Consider the following 19,020-nt stretch of genomic DNA (forward strand, 5'->3'; position numbering starts at 1 on the left):
AAATCAATTCTACTTGTCAAAGTCCATTCAATTGTAGAATTGTAAATACAATCCCCCGTCCTCTTCTTTTGAATAACACAAACATAATACACCAGAGCTGACTTCCCCCTTTAAATTCAGCCATGAGAGGACTTGTTGCTAGAGGAATTATCATTGACCAAAACAAAGACAGGCTGGTCTGTAGGACCTGATGCATGTTTTTTTTTCTTTATTAACTGATTTTTTTTTCCAATAATGTACTTTGTATAGGAAGCTGGCAGATGCTATGAAATAATACAAACCCTGTTTCACATATCATCACACAATATACCAAAGACATACACATATATCTGTTTCAGATTGGCAAATTAACCAAAAGATGTATGTAACAACTCCACAATTGTTGATCAAATGGCTAAACTCAAATGAAATACAAGTAGTGTTTTCCCCTTTCATTTGATTAAGTATTCTGCAAAAAAAATATATAACATATTCATTACGTGATATGTTTATGAGTTGGTCAAGATAAAAGAATAGCAACCTCTTTCATGTAATGAAAGGGAATGGTAAATATTTCTAAAACTCAGATTAGAGCAGAAGTGTCATAATCTAGAACACATATGCAAAATAAAAACAATGCAAACGTAAAATATGTTTTAAAACAAAAATTTTTGTCCATTTTTGTAGGTTAAACTCATAATTTTAAAATGAAATATGTTCCTGAGATTACAAAATGAGTTGAATGTTCTAATATGAGAAATCTTCTCAAAAGAAATTATCTTCCTTTCTTCACAAGTGTAAAAGGAGATGATATACCATTCAGCATTAAAGAAAAGACTTATTTAATGAAGCAAGAGGAAAGAATGTTAAACAGAACACCTAAAATATATTTAAAAAATTATATCAACAAAAACATGAAAGAAAACAGAAAAGAAACAAAGAATATTTTGTTATAATGACAGTGCAAGGTATAGATTGGAATATTGACTTTCAGCAACAGAGATTGGATCAATATACTTTATGACATCGTGAATCTAAAACAGTTCAAAGCAATGACAAGCAATTGGTGATTCATCTGGGCAACAACAAAAAAATCTTTCTCACTTTACTGAGAAATAACAAATAACTGGTTTTAACAAGTGAGAAACACAAATTACATTTCCTTTCAGATATGGAAATAAGTGAGAAACGCATTTTACAGTTCCTTTCAGATATGGTCACATTCCTCAAATAGCTTTGGAATGTTCACGTACTCTCATCAGGGACATGTGGAGTGTTCTGCTTGAGAATCAAACTTGTGGGTAATTGACTGGGAAACGACGGAGACCAGGTCTTTTTCATCGCTCTATACCTCAAGTTGGACAGCCGACCATTGATGGCTTGCCCGATATCGCAGTGCTTAACTTGAGGAAACTTGCAGTATACTGCATCTGAGAGGAAAAATGGACAGAGATCGAGAAAGGAAGACAGATGCGACAGGTGGGGAGAGAGAAGAAAGATGCAACATGGTAATGGCACTTTCACACATGGGATGGTAGCCGAAAAACATCTTAAACTGATTTTATTGGAAAGTAGGAACACGTCACATCTCCTTACACTGTCGTCGTATGCTGAACAAGTGGGTACATTCACATTGATAACTAAGTTGTGTCTTCAGTGACCCTGTTTGAGCCTCCTGCGGTGCTCCCGTTTCTGCTCGCGGTATCTGATGCTGGAGAGACGTCCGTTGATGGCCTGTCCAATGTCGCAGTGTGAGATGTTGGGGAATCTGGTGGTAACCGCTTCTGTGGATAGAATAAGAGAGGAAGAGGAGGGAATAGGGTGGAGGAAACGCGGAAGTGGGTGGGGTTGGTTATAAAGATGATTGGGATGGAGGGATTGATTATAAGGACAAGGGTGAAGCATACAGGAATGTATAGAGGGTGATGACAAAGATGTTTTGCGTGACAGGGTTGAGAGTGCAAGTGGATGGTTAAGAAGATATTGAAGAAAGCATTCCACACACACACACACACAGAGCAATTTTCAGGCAGGAATTATTGAGGGTGATAGCAAAGATGTTTTGTGCAACAGGGTCGATAGTGCAATAGTGCAAGTGGGTGGTTAGGAAGATGAAGAAACCATGCCAAACAAACACACACATGAAATAGTTTTCAGGCAAGAATGTACGTAGGGTGATAACAAATATGTTTTGTGTGACAGGGTTGATAGTGCAATCGGATGGTCAGGAAGCAAGCATTCCACACACGCACACAATAGTTTTTAGGACAGGAATGGATAGAGGATGATAACACAGAAGTTTCGTGTGACATGGTCAATGGGGTGATCAAAAGTAGCATGGTGTTTTAGTGTCACACACAAACACACAAAACACACATGCAAATACACACAATAGTTTTTTTTCAAGGCAGGTATGAATACAGGGATAAACAAGGTTAAATAATTAAGGAAAAGAGATAAAAATAGAGGGAGTGAGGATATAGATAATTTTTTATTATTATTTATAGAGTTGAAGCGAAGCAGTACACCAAATGATGAGGTCAGGCAGCACAGGCAGCAAGCAGTATAAGGTAAGAAAGGAATCATAACAAAGATCAAAGAATTGAAAGATGAAAGACAAAAGCAAAAGAAAAAGAAGACAAGAGATAAGATAGTAAAATGTGGCATAATTTGTAATAAAAGGCATGAGAGAGAGGTGGATTGTAAGATAAAAATAGGAGAATTTGAAGTAAAATAAGATGATTATAAGAAAAATGGTGATCATTACAGATGAAAATATACATCCAGGAACGATGCATAAATTTACCAAGGAAACCCATAAGCATTTTGGAAATGGTTTGCAAAGAAAGTATAACAGAGTGAAAGAGAGCAGGAAGATACTCGCAAACTCGGGGAGAGGAAGAGAAGGAAGGAAGAAAAAGTGCTTGCATAGTAGTTAGGGAAATCGTGAATGTGAGGAAGGAAAGGAGTCAGGAAAAAAACAAAAAATGATTCTGTTAAACAACATGAAAAAAGACCAATGTTTTTCAATCATAAATTTTCACATTCTCACCCTATTTAACCACAGAATGTTACAGGCTTTATTATTTTGTTTCATAAAAAATATTAACCCATTATTTATATCTGCTTTACTTCACTGCAGATTAATTTGACTGATGTATAATGCCACAATTAAGCCCTTAAAATGGTTTAACATTTTCCTTACATAAATTTATCTATTAAGTTTGAAGATTTAATGCTACAGAACAAGAGGAGGTGTTTAGTGAAGCCTTTTCATTATGAGTGGACTTTGCACAGGTAAACTGCTGATTCGTCTATTGCCAACTCGTCTACTCATCACATGGTCTACCTTCATTTAGTCTAAAGCCATTCCGTCCATCAACATTTCGTCCAACAACCATTATTTGGTCCAATAATCACTTCATCTAATCACCAGTTCGTCTATGACCATTTCGTCTACTAACCAGTTGGTCTAATAGCCATTTTCTCTTCATTCGTTTTACCCAATTAACACTTTTCCAATTAGACCAAATGGTTTATGGACTAAATGGCTATTGGACCAACTGGTTATTAGACGAAATGGTGAGAAGACGAAATGGCAATTAGACCATATGGAGAGTGGACGAACTGATGGTAGACCAAATGATAGTAGACGAGTTGGTAATTAGACGAATTGGCATTAGACCAATTGGAAATAAACCCTTTTACACATGACTAGAACATTTCCTGGGGTCCATCTTACAAAGAGTTGCGATCGATCCAATCGATTGCACCTATAGAAATCAAGCAAGGTCAACATATAAAATGCATAATTGTTCAAAAAAAATTCTAGATATAAATGTATATCTATAAATTCATTGATTTCTCGACAATCTGGTGTGCTCTCCTGTGTTTACAAAGGACATTTTCAAATTTCCTTTAGACAAAATTGTCATGGATTTCCATAGAGTTACAATTGATTGGATCAATCGTAACAAGATGGGGCCCAGGTGTTTAATGAGATACCAAAACTTTTCCCTGGTGTTACAACAAAGAAAATGTAGGGCCCTGTTTCCTAAAACTCTGAACAAATTTGGACAAATAATAAACTTGGCATTCTAATGGTCGTAACACCAAGAATTTAAATTTTCAAAGAAGACCTTTCAACAAGTTAAACAGGATTTAAAAAAAATTAAACTTATTTAGAACTTTGAGTCACATGTTCCAGTATTTTGTAAAATTGTGCATAACTTGAAACTATGAAATAACCCTTTCAATCATTCTATTCATCTTAACCTAAATATTAAAAAGAATGATTACTCACTATAGATGGCATCGACTTTCTTTGGATCAAGGGCTTGTCTTGGCTCTGCGGTAGAGTCCCTGGTGCTCTTTCCACCTCGCAGGTTACTATTGAGGAGCGTTTCCATGGAGAAGACGAATGGGAGGAGACGGCGGGTAAAGGCGGTGGGTTGGTCCAGAGCATTAAGGCCGTCCCAAACCTCGCGGTTGATGAACACACCACTTCCCGGATGAATCTCAACCTAATGATGATCATCAGAATAAATCAGAGAATTACAAATAATGATGGCGATGATGAAGACAATCACAATGACAATGATGATGTTAATGATAATATAGTAGTGGTGGTGGAGATGATTATGATGATGGTGATGGTAATGGTGGTGCTTATGATGATAGTTGTGGTGGTGCTGGAGGTGGAGGTGATGCATAAATTTAAGAACTTTAAATTTAAATTTTTAAATTTCATTATGAGAATGTTTTCATTTCCAATTGATCTCTATGACTTAACTCTATGACTTAACCCCCAAAATTTGGATCAGATCATCATTTAATCACATATGACCAATAAACAAGATGCCTTTGTCTACCGTTTATGGTGGAAAAAGGTTTAAAATTGTAATATGCACCATTTTAGTCAAACTTTTACCTGGTCGGAATTTTGAGTTGCTTGTTTCTTAGATGGAGATGGCGAGGATATCATCTCATTTTTTATTAGTTTCGTTGGCGAAAGGATGACTTTGGGCTTTCCTGAGATCTTCTCCAAATTAGCTTTCTGCCTGAGCTATATGTGGATAAAAGAGGAAATATACAAGTGCTTATATGATTTAGGATTAGAATAATGCAGTTGAAGAAACGATGTGAATGTAAAGAAGCAACAGGAGATGAAGAAAAGAAAGAAGAAGACAGGGAGGAAGGGCGAAAGAGACATTAAAGATGGTGAAGAAGAAAAACATTGAATATGAAAGACAGAAGTTAAATATCAACCATGGTTTAGCTCTGTCATGTTGACAGCTCAGTATCAGTTGTTTCAAACCGGGGGGGGGGGGTTCAGTCAAATATATAGCTGTACACATGTGTGACCAAAAAAACATGTTTAAAGGGGTGCTTTTTCAGTTTTGGCCGCACGTACACTCATGATTTTCAAGAAAAAGGGTGGTTTTAAGACTGGTAAAATGGTCAATTGCAGGGTCAAACGTATTTAGAGTATTTTTTTTCCAAAGCTTTTTTTAAAGACTAGTCAAACGTGATTAGGGTATGTTTTTTTCCCCCAAGCTTTTTCCCCGAGGTCATATTCCGGCGATGACTTTTTTAGGGGCCAAAATGTGTAATAAAGCCGGCAAAATACTTGTTTAGGGTTATTTTGCACACAGAGAAAAACAACTCGATTAGGGGGTGTTTGGAAATAATCAGGTCCCGCACGTGTACAGAAGTACATTTGACTGCCCCCCCCCCCCCCCCCCGGGGTAACAAAATCAGAGGTCAATTTCATCAAGAACATATTACAAGTGTGGTATATTTATCATTATGGTAACGAGGGAATAATTTTCCTGGTATCGCATCGCAACTTGCTCCACATTTTTTTAAGACTGCTACACATAAAATCTTTTGTATAGCATATTTTTACATAGGACTGTATATTACATGTACTTTGTTGAGAGCTTTTCTCTTATGACCAAAAATGCTACTCCAATTTGTAAAGCAAAATTATTCCCTGGTAACTACTATGATAACAGGGCTGAGCAGCCAATCAAAATCAATGATTCATGGAAGTTGCCATAATCGTAAATCTCCCATGAAACGGGCCCCTGTAAGCACCCAAAGAAGACTTACAATTTCAGCTTCTTTCTTCAGCACGCCCGCCTTGGAGAACTGACCCGGGCGTCTCCTCCCTTTGCTGACAGCAAACTTATTACCAGGTTGAGACAATGCCTTCCTCTTAACCACTTTGCTGCTCTTGTCCTCGGGAGAACATCTGACGTTGTTGTGGGTGCCCAGAGCCTTGAGGGCTATCGCATGCACCTTTGGAAGTTCTGAAATAGTAGGTACAAGATTTATTCAAGATGTTTTATAAATGAAATGAAAATACACAAGTACATAACAAGCTCTAATGGCTATATTGTAAATGCTGCCCTGAGAGTAGGCACTGAGAAGGGACAGGCATTTTTTTTCAATTGCATTTAATGTCACACCTATCTTGGGACTTCCTAAATGGTGTAAGGTTGGATAATCAAAGCTTACTTCATTTGAAAAATGTTTTATTTGATAGGATTCATAAAATTCAGTTGTTCGTTTGTTTTCTTATTATTGAAATCTTTGAAATTTGCTGAAAATATCACCTTTGCTTCTAATGAAATCAAATTAACAATAGAGAGCGGCGTTGGCTCAGTCGGTAACGCGTCTGCCCGTCGAACCACAGATCGTGGGTTCGAGTCCACCCCGGGCGGATGACTGAAGCCAGTGCATTGTGTGTAAACGTCTCTCCAATGTTTCATAGATGCAGGCCATGTTACAATGGAAAACACTCCATCCCTCGGATAGGACATTAAATGGAGGCCCAGTGTAGAGTCACCACCCTTGCACGTTAAGAACCCACTGCACTATTCGTATAAGAGTAGGGGAAACCCCCGTGTAGTGGTCCACCTGCATTTCCCCGAATCAGTTATATCGGGAGGAGAGACCTGCGGGTCATAGTGATTCAGTTCGCTTTTCGCCTCCCAGGCACAGGTGACGCCAAACAAATAATAATAATAATGTCATGCAGGAAAGACATTTTAGCTAATTTGGGTTAACAACACATCTCTCCTCAAAGGATGCCACCCTCACATCAAAACCACAGCACCATCATGTAAGCTCCTTCAGGAGATCATGTTGATTGTTCATCGACCCAGTCATATCTGTGTAGCTTATAGCAATCAGGGATCACATCAAGAAGAAAACATGACAGACGGATTTAATATGGTGAGACCAACATGGTGTGAACACCACTCTTGGTTCAAGAACCTAAAGGCTTCCATTCTTGTCAGTGTGAACAACTTACAACACAATTGATTTCAAACTTCCTAAACTGGCACCAAAAATGAAATATGTACAAATTTATTAGGAGGTCCTGTCTGCTTCTCACGGACTGTGGCAGAGTTTGAATTCAGAATCAACATGGCCTTAAGTGGGCTAACACCTCAACCATCAGTGGACTGCTGTCTTATTCATGCAGCAATGCATTCAGACTTAATCAGAGTGAGGGGGGGGGTCACTTTCCAACATAAAGTAAAATAATAACAAAATAAAATGAAAATAATTGGGTCTAGGGCTGGGAGCCTGTTTCCATGTACATGTACCTTTGCAAACTTCATGTCTGAGTAGCATGATTTCATCTCTCAGTCCTCTAACTTCTAATCTCAGCTTCTCGAGCTCCGAGAGCTCGTACTCTGGTGGGTACTCTCCTCCTTCGCTCCCTAATTCCTCTTCCTCCTCCTCCTCACCATCCTCCATCTCATCACCCTGAACATCAGGCCCCATCCCATCTGTGGAATCTGGAGTTGGTATCAAGAAGGATCAGATTAAAACAAACTAGGATACGTGTATGTATTGCATCTTCATAAATAATTATCAAACAATTTTAAATATTCTGCTAAAAGATAAAATCACTCATCAAGGTAAAAAACAGCCATTTAGATGAAAGAAATAGCCCCCAAAATTCAATAATCGCAATGTGGCCAAAAGAATAGCCCCTAAAACACAAACTTTATTTCCTGTCCTTCAAGTACCTCCCAGCAATAAAGTTTATTTGCAGTATGCCAAAGTCACAGCAATGAAACAGACTACAAACTAATCAAAGTTATTATTATTCTGAATGGCTAATATTGTTGGCTGGTTTGGAATTGGTTCTGTAATATGTGACAATAGGAAATTATGAAAATGGCAGTTTTCAGGTAGATTGATGGCATGTGATGTCTTACATTCTATTTCCCTGTCAGATGAAGTATCAGGGAATGCTTCTGGGTCCTGGTCTTCTTGGCCTGGTTCTTGGTCTAGGTTTGGTTCTTGGTCTTTATTGGGCTGGGTCTGGTCCTCATCAGAAACCCTCTTCTGTCCAGCTTTCCTCTGGGAAGAAGATGGTGACATGTCTGATTCTTCAGCCTTCTTGGTTTTCCTTGATCGCTTCTAAATTTTGTAGAATAATGAAGAAATAAATAGGATAAATTTAATAAGAATGTGGTCTAATCAAATACTTAATATGCCATTAGGTTCCAAAAGCTAAAACAACATCTAATGACATCCAATTTGTCTCCAGTGTTATCTTTCATTGGAAAAAATGTTTTCAAAGGATATTATTATCATTTTATTTGGCAGAATATAAAACAAGTAAAATACAATAATAAAAATAATTGTTACAATAAACTGTGTATCAATTTGCTTTTTACACAGTAGTGGTAAAATCATCTAATTCTAACACGGAAACAACAGTAAGATTAATTACTAAATAATTATATAATCAAAACTGATACCACTATATATTGTCCAATCAAGGTCTAATGGTTATGCACCAATTATACAGTGCCGGTCTAATGGTTCTGAGTTGACTCAAAATTGTTTACCAAATGGAGGGTCATGGGTTAAAACCCAGCTATAATGTCATATTACTTTTTTAAAGTTTAAGAAATTCAAGAAACTGATTCATATTGGATGTTGCACTCAACCCTGGTAAGGTGAATGGCAACCGGCATGATTTATTCCTTGAATGCAGGGACAGGAATTTCAAACTCAACTACCTGTAGCTGAAATAATAAAATACACCTTTCGATAGATTATTTATAGACAGCATTATATACATGTAAATCCTTTTGCTATCATTTTTACAATAATTCTACACATCTTTGTTTACCTTCTCATCGCCACTGGACCGCGCAACATCAGTGTCGGTTTCATCGTCGCTCTCGTACAAACGTTTCTTGGGGATCCTTTTGCGCTTGCCAGAGACGACCAGGTCGTTTTGACTCTTCTGAGATGTCATGTCGTGAAGTGCTTTCTTCAACTCAGATTCTTTGTCTGCAAAGATATATAACAAGGAATTGGAATTACAGTACGGATGGGACATTGATGTCTTTTAATGCAAGTAAAAGTGAACACTCTCTACCCAGGTGCATGTGGCATAATTGTGCTTTCTTTCCTTGAATTTATCATACAATACAACCATAATTGGAATGAACAGAAGTGGGGGGGGGGGGAATGTAAATTCCTACATACATGTACATCCCTTCAAACATAACTTATATATATCCAAGACCTTTAGAAGAGTATAGAGACATTATATCATAATGTGATATGGGCTATACACAAACTGTTTTTCATTATTATTATCTATAGGCCTATGTGTGCAAGTACATGTAGTTCACTGCCCAATTACATGTAAAGGCCATATACCAGGTGCATGACATAAATAAGGAACTCAATTAGGCAATTAAAAAAAAAAAATCCAGCCATATTGTTAATGCATACGCAGTGGCGTACCCAGGAATTTCCAAAGGGGGGGGGGCAAATTAGTCTGCCAAAAAATTTGACAAGCAAAAAAAAAAGGTCTTCAACCACAAATACGAAATAGGATTTTGTACCAGAATAAATTGACAAAAAAAAGAAAGGTTAAGTTCAAAAGAGGGGGCCACTTGTGGCTTGCTAGGGATCAGTTGTGACTCGTCAGGGGGGGGGGGGCAGGGTTACGTCCCTTGCATGAGCTGTGACTCATCAGGGGGGGGGGGCAGCCTGCCCCCCCCCCTGCTAGGTATGCTAGTGTGCATAAGGTACTCATGTTAAAATTGTTCTCTGGTGAATGGCTAAATTACATGTATATTTATACTTTTTAAACAATTTCAGAACTTGACTTCATGACCTGCTTTTTGTCACGGACATGTATATCCAATAGACATTAAGTAAAGCTTACATACTTCATGTATATATGTGACAAGTATACGCTCCATTATATCATGGGAATACTGATGAATATCAAATAGTATTTTCCAAAAACTTTTGTTCTTACGCCTAAGAATTTTGCAACATTGCAGCAATGTGGTATGAACAGGGTCAGCCAGAATGTTAATCAGCCAATACGCATGAGATTTAAAAGTAACAAAAGCATATATGATTTCATGTCACAAGGGAGAGTATTGCATAATGTCAGCAAAATGATGGACATAAAGTCAGCATGTACACACATTTACATGTCTGGCCTTACATGTACTTGTTAATGAACTGCTCAAGTATGGTGTTTAAAGTCTGTAATTACTTTTATACCTTTTGATCATTTTTCAATGGGCTGTTCACTTTTGAGAAATATGCATTCAACAACGTACATGTACATGTAGGCCAACAAAAAATTCAGTTTGATGCTAAATCTGATTGAACACTATACAATGTGCACCCTACATGTATAGTGCCCCACTCATATACCCTCTGAAAATAATCCTGGTGCAGAGGAATTATACTGCTGGCACTTTTAAAAGATCATTGGCCAGTGGAAAAATGAAAGTGGAAGCGTTGTGGTGTAGCGGTTCAGACGTCTCGCCTTGTAATCAGAGGACCGTGTGCTTGAATTCCACCGCGGCCTAGAGTCCTTTGGCAAGGCGTCGATCCACAATTTGCCACTCTCCACCCAGGTGTTAAATGGGTACCCGGTAGGATGCGAAAGCCCTTGCAGTATGCGCAAAAATTACATGTAAGTCTTGAAACTCTTGTTGGAATTCTTCCCAGGGAGTGGAGAATGTGCATACATTGTGTGCTGCATGCCAGGATCCAATGACCGGGATGATTATAATTACAATGTATGCGCTTAGAAACAAAGTGTAATAAGCTCTATATAAATGTAACTAATTATTAGTATTATTAATATAAAGAAACAAGGCATAAGCGATTTTGTATCTCACCCACTTAAGCAAAAATATTGTGATTTGCGAGGGCATGCAACAGAATTGTATCAAAACTTCATTGTAAAATGACTGGGACGGAATAACATAAATTTGTCATATGAGTCTTGCACGTAAACTATAATATTGACCTCAAAATGAACTTTGACCTTACCATATGACCTTCAAACACAATAACATGCAGGTCTCCTAAGTGCACCTACAACCCAAGTTTGTTATAAATGTGACCTGCAGTTGCGGAGTTAGGTGTCATAAGAGAGTCTTGCATGTAAATTTTAGTGTTGACCTGAAAGGCTGAAAATGGCCTTTGACCTTACCATGTGACCTCCGACTGCAGCATAACATGCGAGTCCCCCAAGTACATCTACCATCCAAGTTTGGTTGAAAAGTGACTGACGGTTGCGGAGTTATGTGTCATAAGAGTCTTGCAAGGAAACTTTAAAAGTTGACCTGAAAATGACCTTTGACCTTACCATGTGACCTCCGACTGCAGCATAACATGCTGGTTCCCCAAGTACATCTACCATCCAAGTTTGGTTGAAAAGTGACTTACGGTTGCGGAGTTATGTGTCATAAGATAGTCTTGCACGTAAACTGTAACATAAACTATAACATCGACCTGAAAATGACCTTTGACCTTACCATGTGACCTCAGACTGCAGCATAACATGCAGGTACCCCAAATCCATCTACCATCTAAGTGTGGTTGAAAAGTGACTTATGGTTGCGGAAAAAGAGAGTCTTGCATGTTAACTTTAACGTTGACCTGAAAATGACCTTTGACCTTACCATGTGACCTCCGACTGCAGCGTAACATGCAGGTACCCCAAATCCATCTACCATCTAAGTGTGGTTGAAAAGTGACTTATGGTTGCGGAAAAAGAGAGTCTTGCATGTTAACTTTAACGTTGACCTGAAAATGACCTTTGACCTTACCATGTGACCTCCGACTGCAGCGTAACATGCAGGTACCCCAAATCCATCTACCATCCAAGTTTGGTTGAAAAGTGACTTACGGTTGCAGAGTTAGCTAGGTGTCATAAGAGGTCTTGCATGTAAACTTTAATGTTGACCTGAAAATGACCTTTGACCTTACCATGTGACTTCTGACTGCAGCATAACATGCAGGTACCCCAAATCCACCTACCATCCAAGTTTGGTTAAAAAGTGACTTACGGTTGCAGAGTTAGGTGTCATAAGAGAGTCATGCATGTTAACTTTAACGTTGACCTGAAAATGACGTTTAACCTTACCATGTGACCTCCGACTGCAGCATAATATGCAGGTACCCCAAATCCATCTACCATCAAGTTTGGTTGAAAAGTGACTTACGGTTGCAGAGTTAGGCGTCATAAGAGAGTCTTGCATGTAAACTTTAATGTTGACCTGAAAATGACCTTTGACCTTACCATGTGACCTCCACCCACACCAACATGGATAGGCTTCTTTGCTATACCATACTCAACCTTCATGCTAAATTTGAAGACGATCGGAGAAGAAATGCAGCTGATAGAGCGCTCACAGGGAAATCTCTGCGGCGGACGCGGCGGCGCAACGAGGCCAAATCCATAGTATCCTCCGAACTCTGTTCGGGGATACAATAAATAAAAACATAAATAAATAAATATATATTCATTCACTTACTATTTCACAACTATACGGGTGTATGTAGGTCTCCAAGACTTACCATTGAGGTTGTGCATCTGAGTGTACATGAATATATTTTCAGTCACCAGTTCCCAGTATAACAAGGAACTATATATTATGCAGGACCAATATGGCTATCAAAATGGTATTTGTAAGCTTCACATGAATGTATGTTATACATGTATGCCATACATTTATAAGCCTACATGCTTGACCTTTGACTTACTGTGTTCCGATCTCGATATATACCTAGAACTATGAAATCAAGAACATGTGTTGCATAACAATATACATATAAGTGTGACATCTTGGCCTATACATGTACATGCATGAAAACACACATATTAAGGAACCATAACATTTGTTTTTGAAGTACATGCATGTTATTAACACGTAAAACCATAATAGCTCCATAGTAAAACATACTGTAAGTACATGTACATGCATGGAGATAATAAACTGATACTAGCAGACTTTTATAGGCCTAGGTATACATGTATGTACACATACAATCATATTACCTTTCTTAATCGTCAAGTCTATTGCTTCCATGCTTATATATTCTTAGACATCAGGCACGTATTACAGATCCAATGACACAGTTGTGCGCATATAATGCATTAGAAATTATGATGCATCATATTCCAAGCACATGTATACTCTTTCAAGAAGAAACCCTTGCTTCTTTTCCGGGCTAAGAATAAATTAGAATGAGCATGCGTGCGCAAGTACATCCCACAAAATAGGATAATAATCTGCAGAAGGAAGAATATATTCCTATAGTATAGCCATCTACACACAGTGCTCAGCATGCTCACTGCACAATATATTCCTTACCCTTCACTGAAAATATTCAAGAACAGGCTGATATACACCAGCCCTCCTTTGTCTCAAGCTATTCCAAGACTTCAGAATGTCCAGCAAAAACATGGAAAGTAGTCTGCAAGTTAGGATTTGCCTTTTGTTATGCAGATTAGCTCCCAGGTGATGGCAGAATTCCCCAGGTGTGGAGAATTCAGACAGTGCATGTGCATCTAATAAACACATTGATACTGCACTGGAAATGAACATGTGTGTTTATCAAAAAGCATTTGCAGGAGTGCATAGAGTCCTCACACAACACAGTTGACATTTGTGTGCAGCGGTGCAATTAGGCCATTGGATATGAGTCAATTTGCCTCAGAATATGTGTGTAACTTGATAATGAACATAACAATAACATGCATGTTGTTATGTTAGGAAATGCACTTTTTACATGAATACACGTGTATCAGGGGCATACATAATATGAGACCATTTTAGTTGACCCAACTACATGTACAGTACCTCAGATTTCATTCAATATTTTTCAATATAAATATATTCTCATTTTTTTTGTATTGGACATACAGTAGCACAAGTACACAAACAAACAAAATGATAAATAAAAACGTAAAAGTACATGTATATACATAAAAATTCCAGTATTAACAATTGTAAAATGATTCTTCTTATAATGTACCTGGTATTTATAATGATAATGTTTTTTTTTCTTTCATTTGTATGAGCTTTTGTGAATTATCAAAATTTTCTGACAAAGACTGACACATATTCCATAACCCTGGGAAATATGAGCCTTCACATAGATCTAATCATTCACATGTGATCATACATGCGTTACATATGTACAGCTAACTTTGTTCGATGAACATACATGTATAAACATGATACAGTATAAATGCAAGCAGTGGCATACAAATCGTGGGCGCCCCCCCCAAAAAAAAAAAAAAAATGACCAAGAAAAAAAGAGGAAAGGAAAGAGAAAAGGAAGAAATATGATATTTATTTCTAAATATTATGTCAAAATCTAATACAAAATTGGATTTTTGTAATCAAATTGTTGAAATATTTGATTTTAGGAATTTTGCCCAATATGGCATATATATATCTTGCCCTCTCAAAACTTTTGGCACATTACTCCACTGAATGCAAGGATGAGTATACAAATGTCATTATGATTTTCTTCAAGTTTATATCTGTCCAGTCTATATATGTATCAGGCCTTCGCTAATTAATTGCATATCATTTCATATATCACAATTTCACAGGGTTGCCAGCTGCCATGCAATCAAGCAACATTAATTGCAACCCCTGCAACCTTCAAGTTCTTAACTTGATATGTTATAGAATTCAGAAAACAACTTTATTCAATGTTTTGATTGTCAGATGCATTTTGTTACGTACTCTACAATGTATTTAATATTTTCTTCGTTAATTTGTTAAATGAAAAAGTTGCAGAAGACCTGCAATAAATTAAATGAAATAAAATGAAAAAGTACAATACATGTACATCCAATCTTCTTGCTTTTCTTTCTCCTTTTCCATAAATTGTCGCGTGACCATTTTAAACAGTAAGTTTAAATAACTCACTATTTCATTGTGAAACCAAAAGTAAAATTATTAGGTCTTTTTTTTGAGGGGTTATTCTCGGATAAGCAAGTGGCTTTCCTTCAGAAAGTAAATTGAATTGATCCATGTCATATAAACACATGTACATGTATGTAGAAATGGAATGACTACATGTAAATCTTGATAATATTGATATTGGTTAAGTCTATTTAATCATAGGACTGGTACAGTATCACATGCTACATTTATGTACATACAACTATAGAATTAAGCATTAGCAAAGACAGTCCTTCCTATAAAATTAGAGCATTGATGTATTTTACGTGTACAGTGTACATGTACATCAGTCACTCACTATCATTTTACCAATTTCAAATACCAATTTTGACTGATTCTTACCAGAATGGCTTCATTGTAACACCATGACAGAAATATATATTCCATATGAAGTTAACGAATATGAATTACCTGTAAATACATGTACAGCTCATGTTTTCACATGATTTTTTAAACTAATAAATTAACATTTTATTTCTCAAAAATATTTTTTATGAGACTTTTGCTGTACATGTACATGTAATGCTTGATAATTTGATTAATTTTTTGTGTTACATGTAGGGCCTAAATATTCCATTCAAGATGGACTACACTTATGATTACATGTAAATATCAGGGGTATGAGTGGTCACAAATAAAAAGATCTGAAAAAAGCTGAAGAGTATTGAAAAAGTCTGAAAAAGAAAGAGCTCCCATACTTTTTGTACTGAGGAAAGCCAAATACATACATGTACAAGTATAAGCTGAAATTCAGCTGAAAATCAAAACAAAAAAAATTGAAACCAGACAAAAATATGAACTCTCACACCCCTGAAATATAGATGTTTTATAAGGGTGCGCATGCAATCTGTACAAAAAGGCATTTAAATTAAATAAATGTAGATATACATAGTTTACATTGTAGGCCTTATGATTAATAATCAAGTTTTAACATGGATATGCAGAAGTTCTTTGTTTTTCATATTGCATTCTCTAGTTTTTACATGTGGCCCATCAATCTACACAGAGTAGGCCTACATGTACATAGCATCAAATTAAAAAAAAAAAAAACAAGTCATTTGAGAAAAAAAAATCTATATGTTTTCAGATCAATTTTAATAATGTTACAGTGAATTTTTGGATTTCATTATGAATATTTCAATTGAATTTATTTCAATAAAGTGTACAGTACATGTACATAATGTACTATAGATTCTGTGCCAGCTTCCAGAATGAAGTACATGTAAATTGTGAGGAATTGTGAATCATATGTGATGCCCATGCATATATGCCCACGTTTATTTTTAGTCAAACCAAAAATAATACAAATTTTAAACAGAGAAAGATAAAATATGATATAATCAAATCGAAGTCTGAGAACAACACTATAAAAATGAGTAAAAAAAAATGATGTCCACTTAAACTTTCATACATGTCTTGTCTTGACCCAATTCCACAACAGAGAACCTGGAATGAATTCTTTTCTCATCATACTTAAACGTACCTGAGCCCCATCTTACTATTAAAGAGTTACGATTGATCCAATCAATCTGAATTGTTCGGAAATCCATCCAGGCCATATATTTTTCTACTGGAAATTTGCATAATATCCTTAGTAAACAAAGAGAATCATGCTGAATTTCCAAGAGAACGATGAATACATGTATATTAATGTACATCAATCATTATCTAGAATATAATATATTTTGAATAAATTTGCATTTTACATGTAGATCTTGACGTTGCTGGCTGCCCATAGTTGTCGTTGATCGGATCAATCGCAACTCTTTGTTAGACGGGCCCCTGATCTGCATTATCAGCTTTTCTTGTTCTATTCCATCCTCAATAGGCCTACAAATACATTGTAAGCCTCATACCATACTTGCAAACATCTTAAAAATTGTTCTCTGGAAGATAGTTTTCCTACAAACATGTACATGTATTTACTTTTTGTGTGGTCTAAATACATGTAAAACAATAATTAATTCAATTCATAATTCAGTTTAATATTCAAATTAAAATTCAGAACAGTCGTAATTAAGAGTAATGTTTACTATGTTTACTCATTTAGATTAACTCACTACCCAGGACCAAAATCCAATTGAAACCAGTTGGATTTCCAACTGGTTTCAATTGGTTTCAATTGGTTTCAACTGGTTTCAATTGGTTTTAACTGGAATTTAACAATTTCCAGTTGAAACCAGTTGGGCAACTGGAAATCCTTACTGGAACCAGTTGGGTAACTGGAAATCCTAACTGGAACCAGTTGGGCAACTGGAAATCCTAACTGGAACCAGTTGGGCAACTGGAAATCCTAACTGGAACCAGTTGGGCAACTGGAAATCCTAACTGGAACCAGTTGGGTAACTGGAAATCCTAACTGGAACCAGTTGGGTAACTGGAAATCCTAACTGGAACCAGTTGGGCAACTGGAAATCCTAACTGGAACCAGTTGGGCAACTGGAAATCCTAACTGGAACCAGTTGGGCAACTGGAAATCCTAACTGGAACCAGTTGGGCAACTGGAATTTCTAACTGGAACCAGTTGGGTAACTGGAAATCCTAACTGGAACCAGTTGGGCAACTGGAACTTCTCCTAACTGGAACCAGTTGGGTAACTGGAAATGACTTCCAACTGGAAATGATTTCTAACTGGAACCAGTTGGGTAACTGGAAATCCTAAATGGAACCAATCGGGTAACTGGAGATGACTTCTAACTTCCAGTTACCAAACTGGAACCAGTTTGGTAACTGGAAATCCTAACTGGATCCAGTTGGGTAACTGGAAATGATTTCCAATTGGTTTCCAATTGGAAATTTTCCAGTTACCCAACTGGATCCAATTGAAACCAGTTAATTTGCATATTTTCTGCCAGTGTGCACAAATTAATGTTTTTATGAGATTCATCATAATTTACAATATATCTGTTGATTTTTGTTAATTTGAAGTACCACACTTTTTTAAGATAAGTGTTTGGAATACTTAGCAGTGAAAACCATGTTCATAAATGTTATAGATTATAATTAGAATAGATTAAAAGATAATTAGTACACCACTAACTGTTACCAAATTGCATCAAATAAAAATACATATATTTGAAGATCTTCCATATAAATATGTACATATGAAAGTCTGCATTTTATCAATGCCCTTTACATTGGTATATACAGGCATAACACTGCTTCTGTGTTGACATGAGCAATAGTTAGTGCAAGTGTTAATTAATTTGTAACTAATTAAGTTCATTCCAACTGGAAGTTCCAATTGGATCCAGTTGGAAATCAATTGGTTTCAACTGGTTCCAGTTGAAACCAGTTGCCTCCAATTGGTTTCAACTGGAACCAATTGAAACCAGTTACCTCCAATTGGATTCAACTGGTTTCAATAGGGAAATTGGAACAACTGGAACCAATTGGAAACCAATTGAAACCAATTGCCAACTGGTTCCAGTTGCCCAATTGGTTTTAACTGGAACCAATTGGCAACTGGTTTTCAATTGGAACCAGTTGTTCCAATTTCCCTATTGAAACCAGTTGGCCAACTGGTTTCAATTGGTTTTGCTCTAATTGGTTTTAACTGGATTTTAGTCCTGGGTATATATTATACCCTGTATTTTATGAGATGTGAAATAAATTAATTTGAATTTAAATAATTTAAACGGATCTTTTGAATAAATCAAATATTGATGTTTGTTGAGATATATGTAGGCAGGCTTTATTATAAATCTCGTGAATCTCCATTTACCGGTGAACTTGATGTACCGTGTATCGA

The 19,020-nt window shown here is 36.7% G+C and overlaps 1 protein-coding gene across 5 annotated transcripts in view; it reads right to left on the reverse strand.

Moving 5' to 3' along the window:
- Window positions 1-207: 207 nt before the first annotated feature.
- Window positions 208-19,020, reverse strand: part of LOC121408544 — a 30,716-nt gene continuing 11,903 nt past the window's right edge. Inside the window, exons 1-8 of one of the 5 annotated variants that reach the window (XM_041600042.1) lie at window positions 13,662-13,861; window positions 9,146-9,309; window positions 8,220-8,424; window positions 7,599-7,793; window positions 6,094-6,293; window positions 4,910-5,044; window positions 4,283-4,502; window positions 208-1,409 (exon numbers count right to left, since the gene is read on the reverse strand). In XM_041600042.1, the coding sequence (XP_041455976.1) occupies window positions 1,225-1,409; window positions 4,283-4,502; window positions 4,910-5,044; window positions 6,094-6,293; window positions 7,599-7,793; window positions 8,220-8,424; window positions 9,146-9,274 (1,269 nt within the window). In that variant the 5' untranslated portion in view covers window positions 9,275-9,309; window positions 13,662-13,861 and the 3' untranslated portion in view covers window positions 208-1,224. The other 4 variants (XM_041600041.1, XR_005969051.1, XM_041600039.1 and 1 more) reach the window with 4 other exon arrangements.

The sequence above is a fragment of the Lytechinus variegatus genome, chromosome 2 (assembly GCF_018143015.1).
Source record: "Lytechinus variegatus isolate NC3 chromosome 2, Lvar_3.0, whole genome shotgun sequence".
NCBI lineage: Eukaryota > Metazoa > Echinodermata > Echinoidea > Temnopleuroida > Toxopneustidae > Lytechinus > Lytechinus variegatus.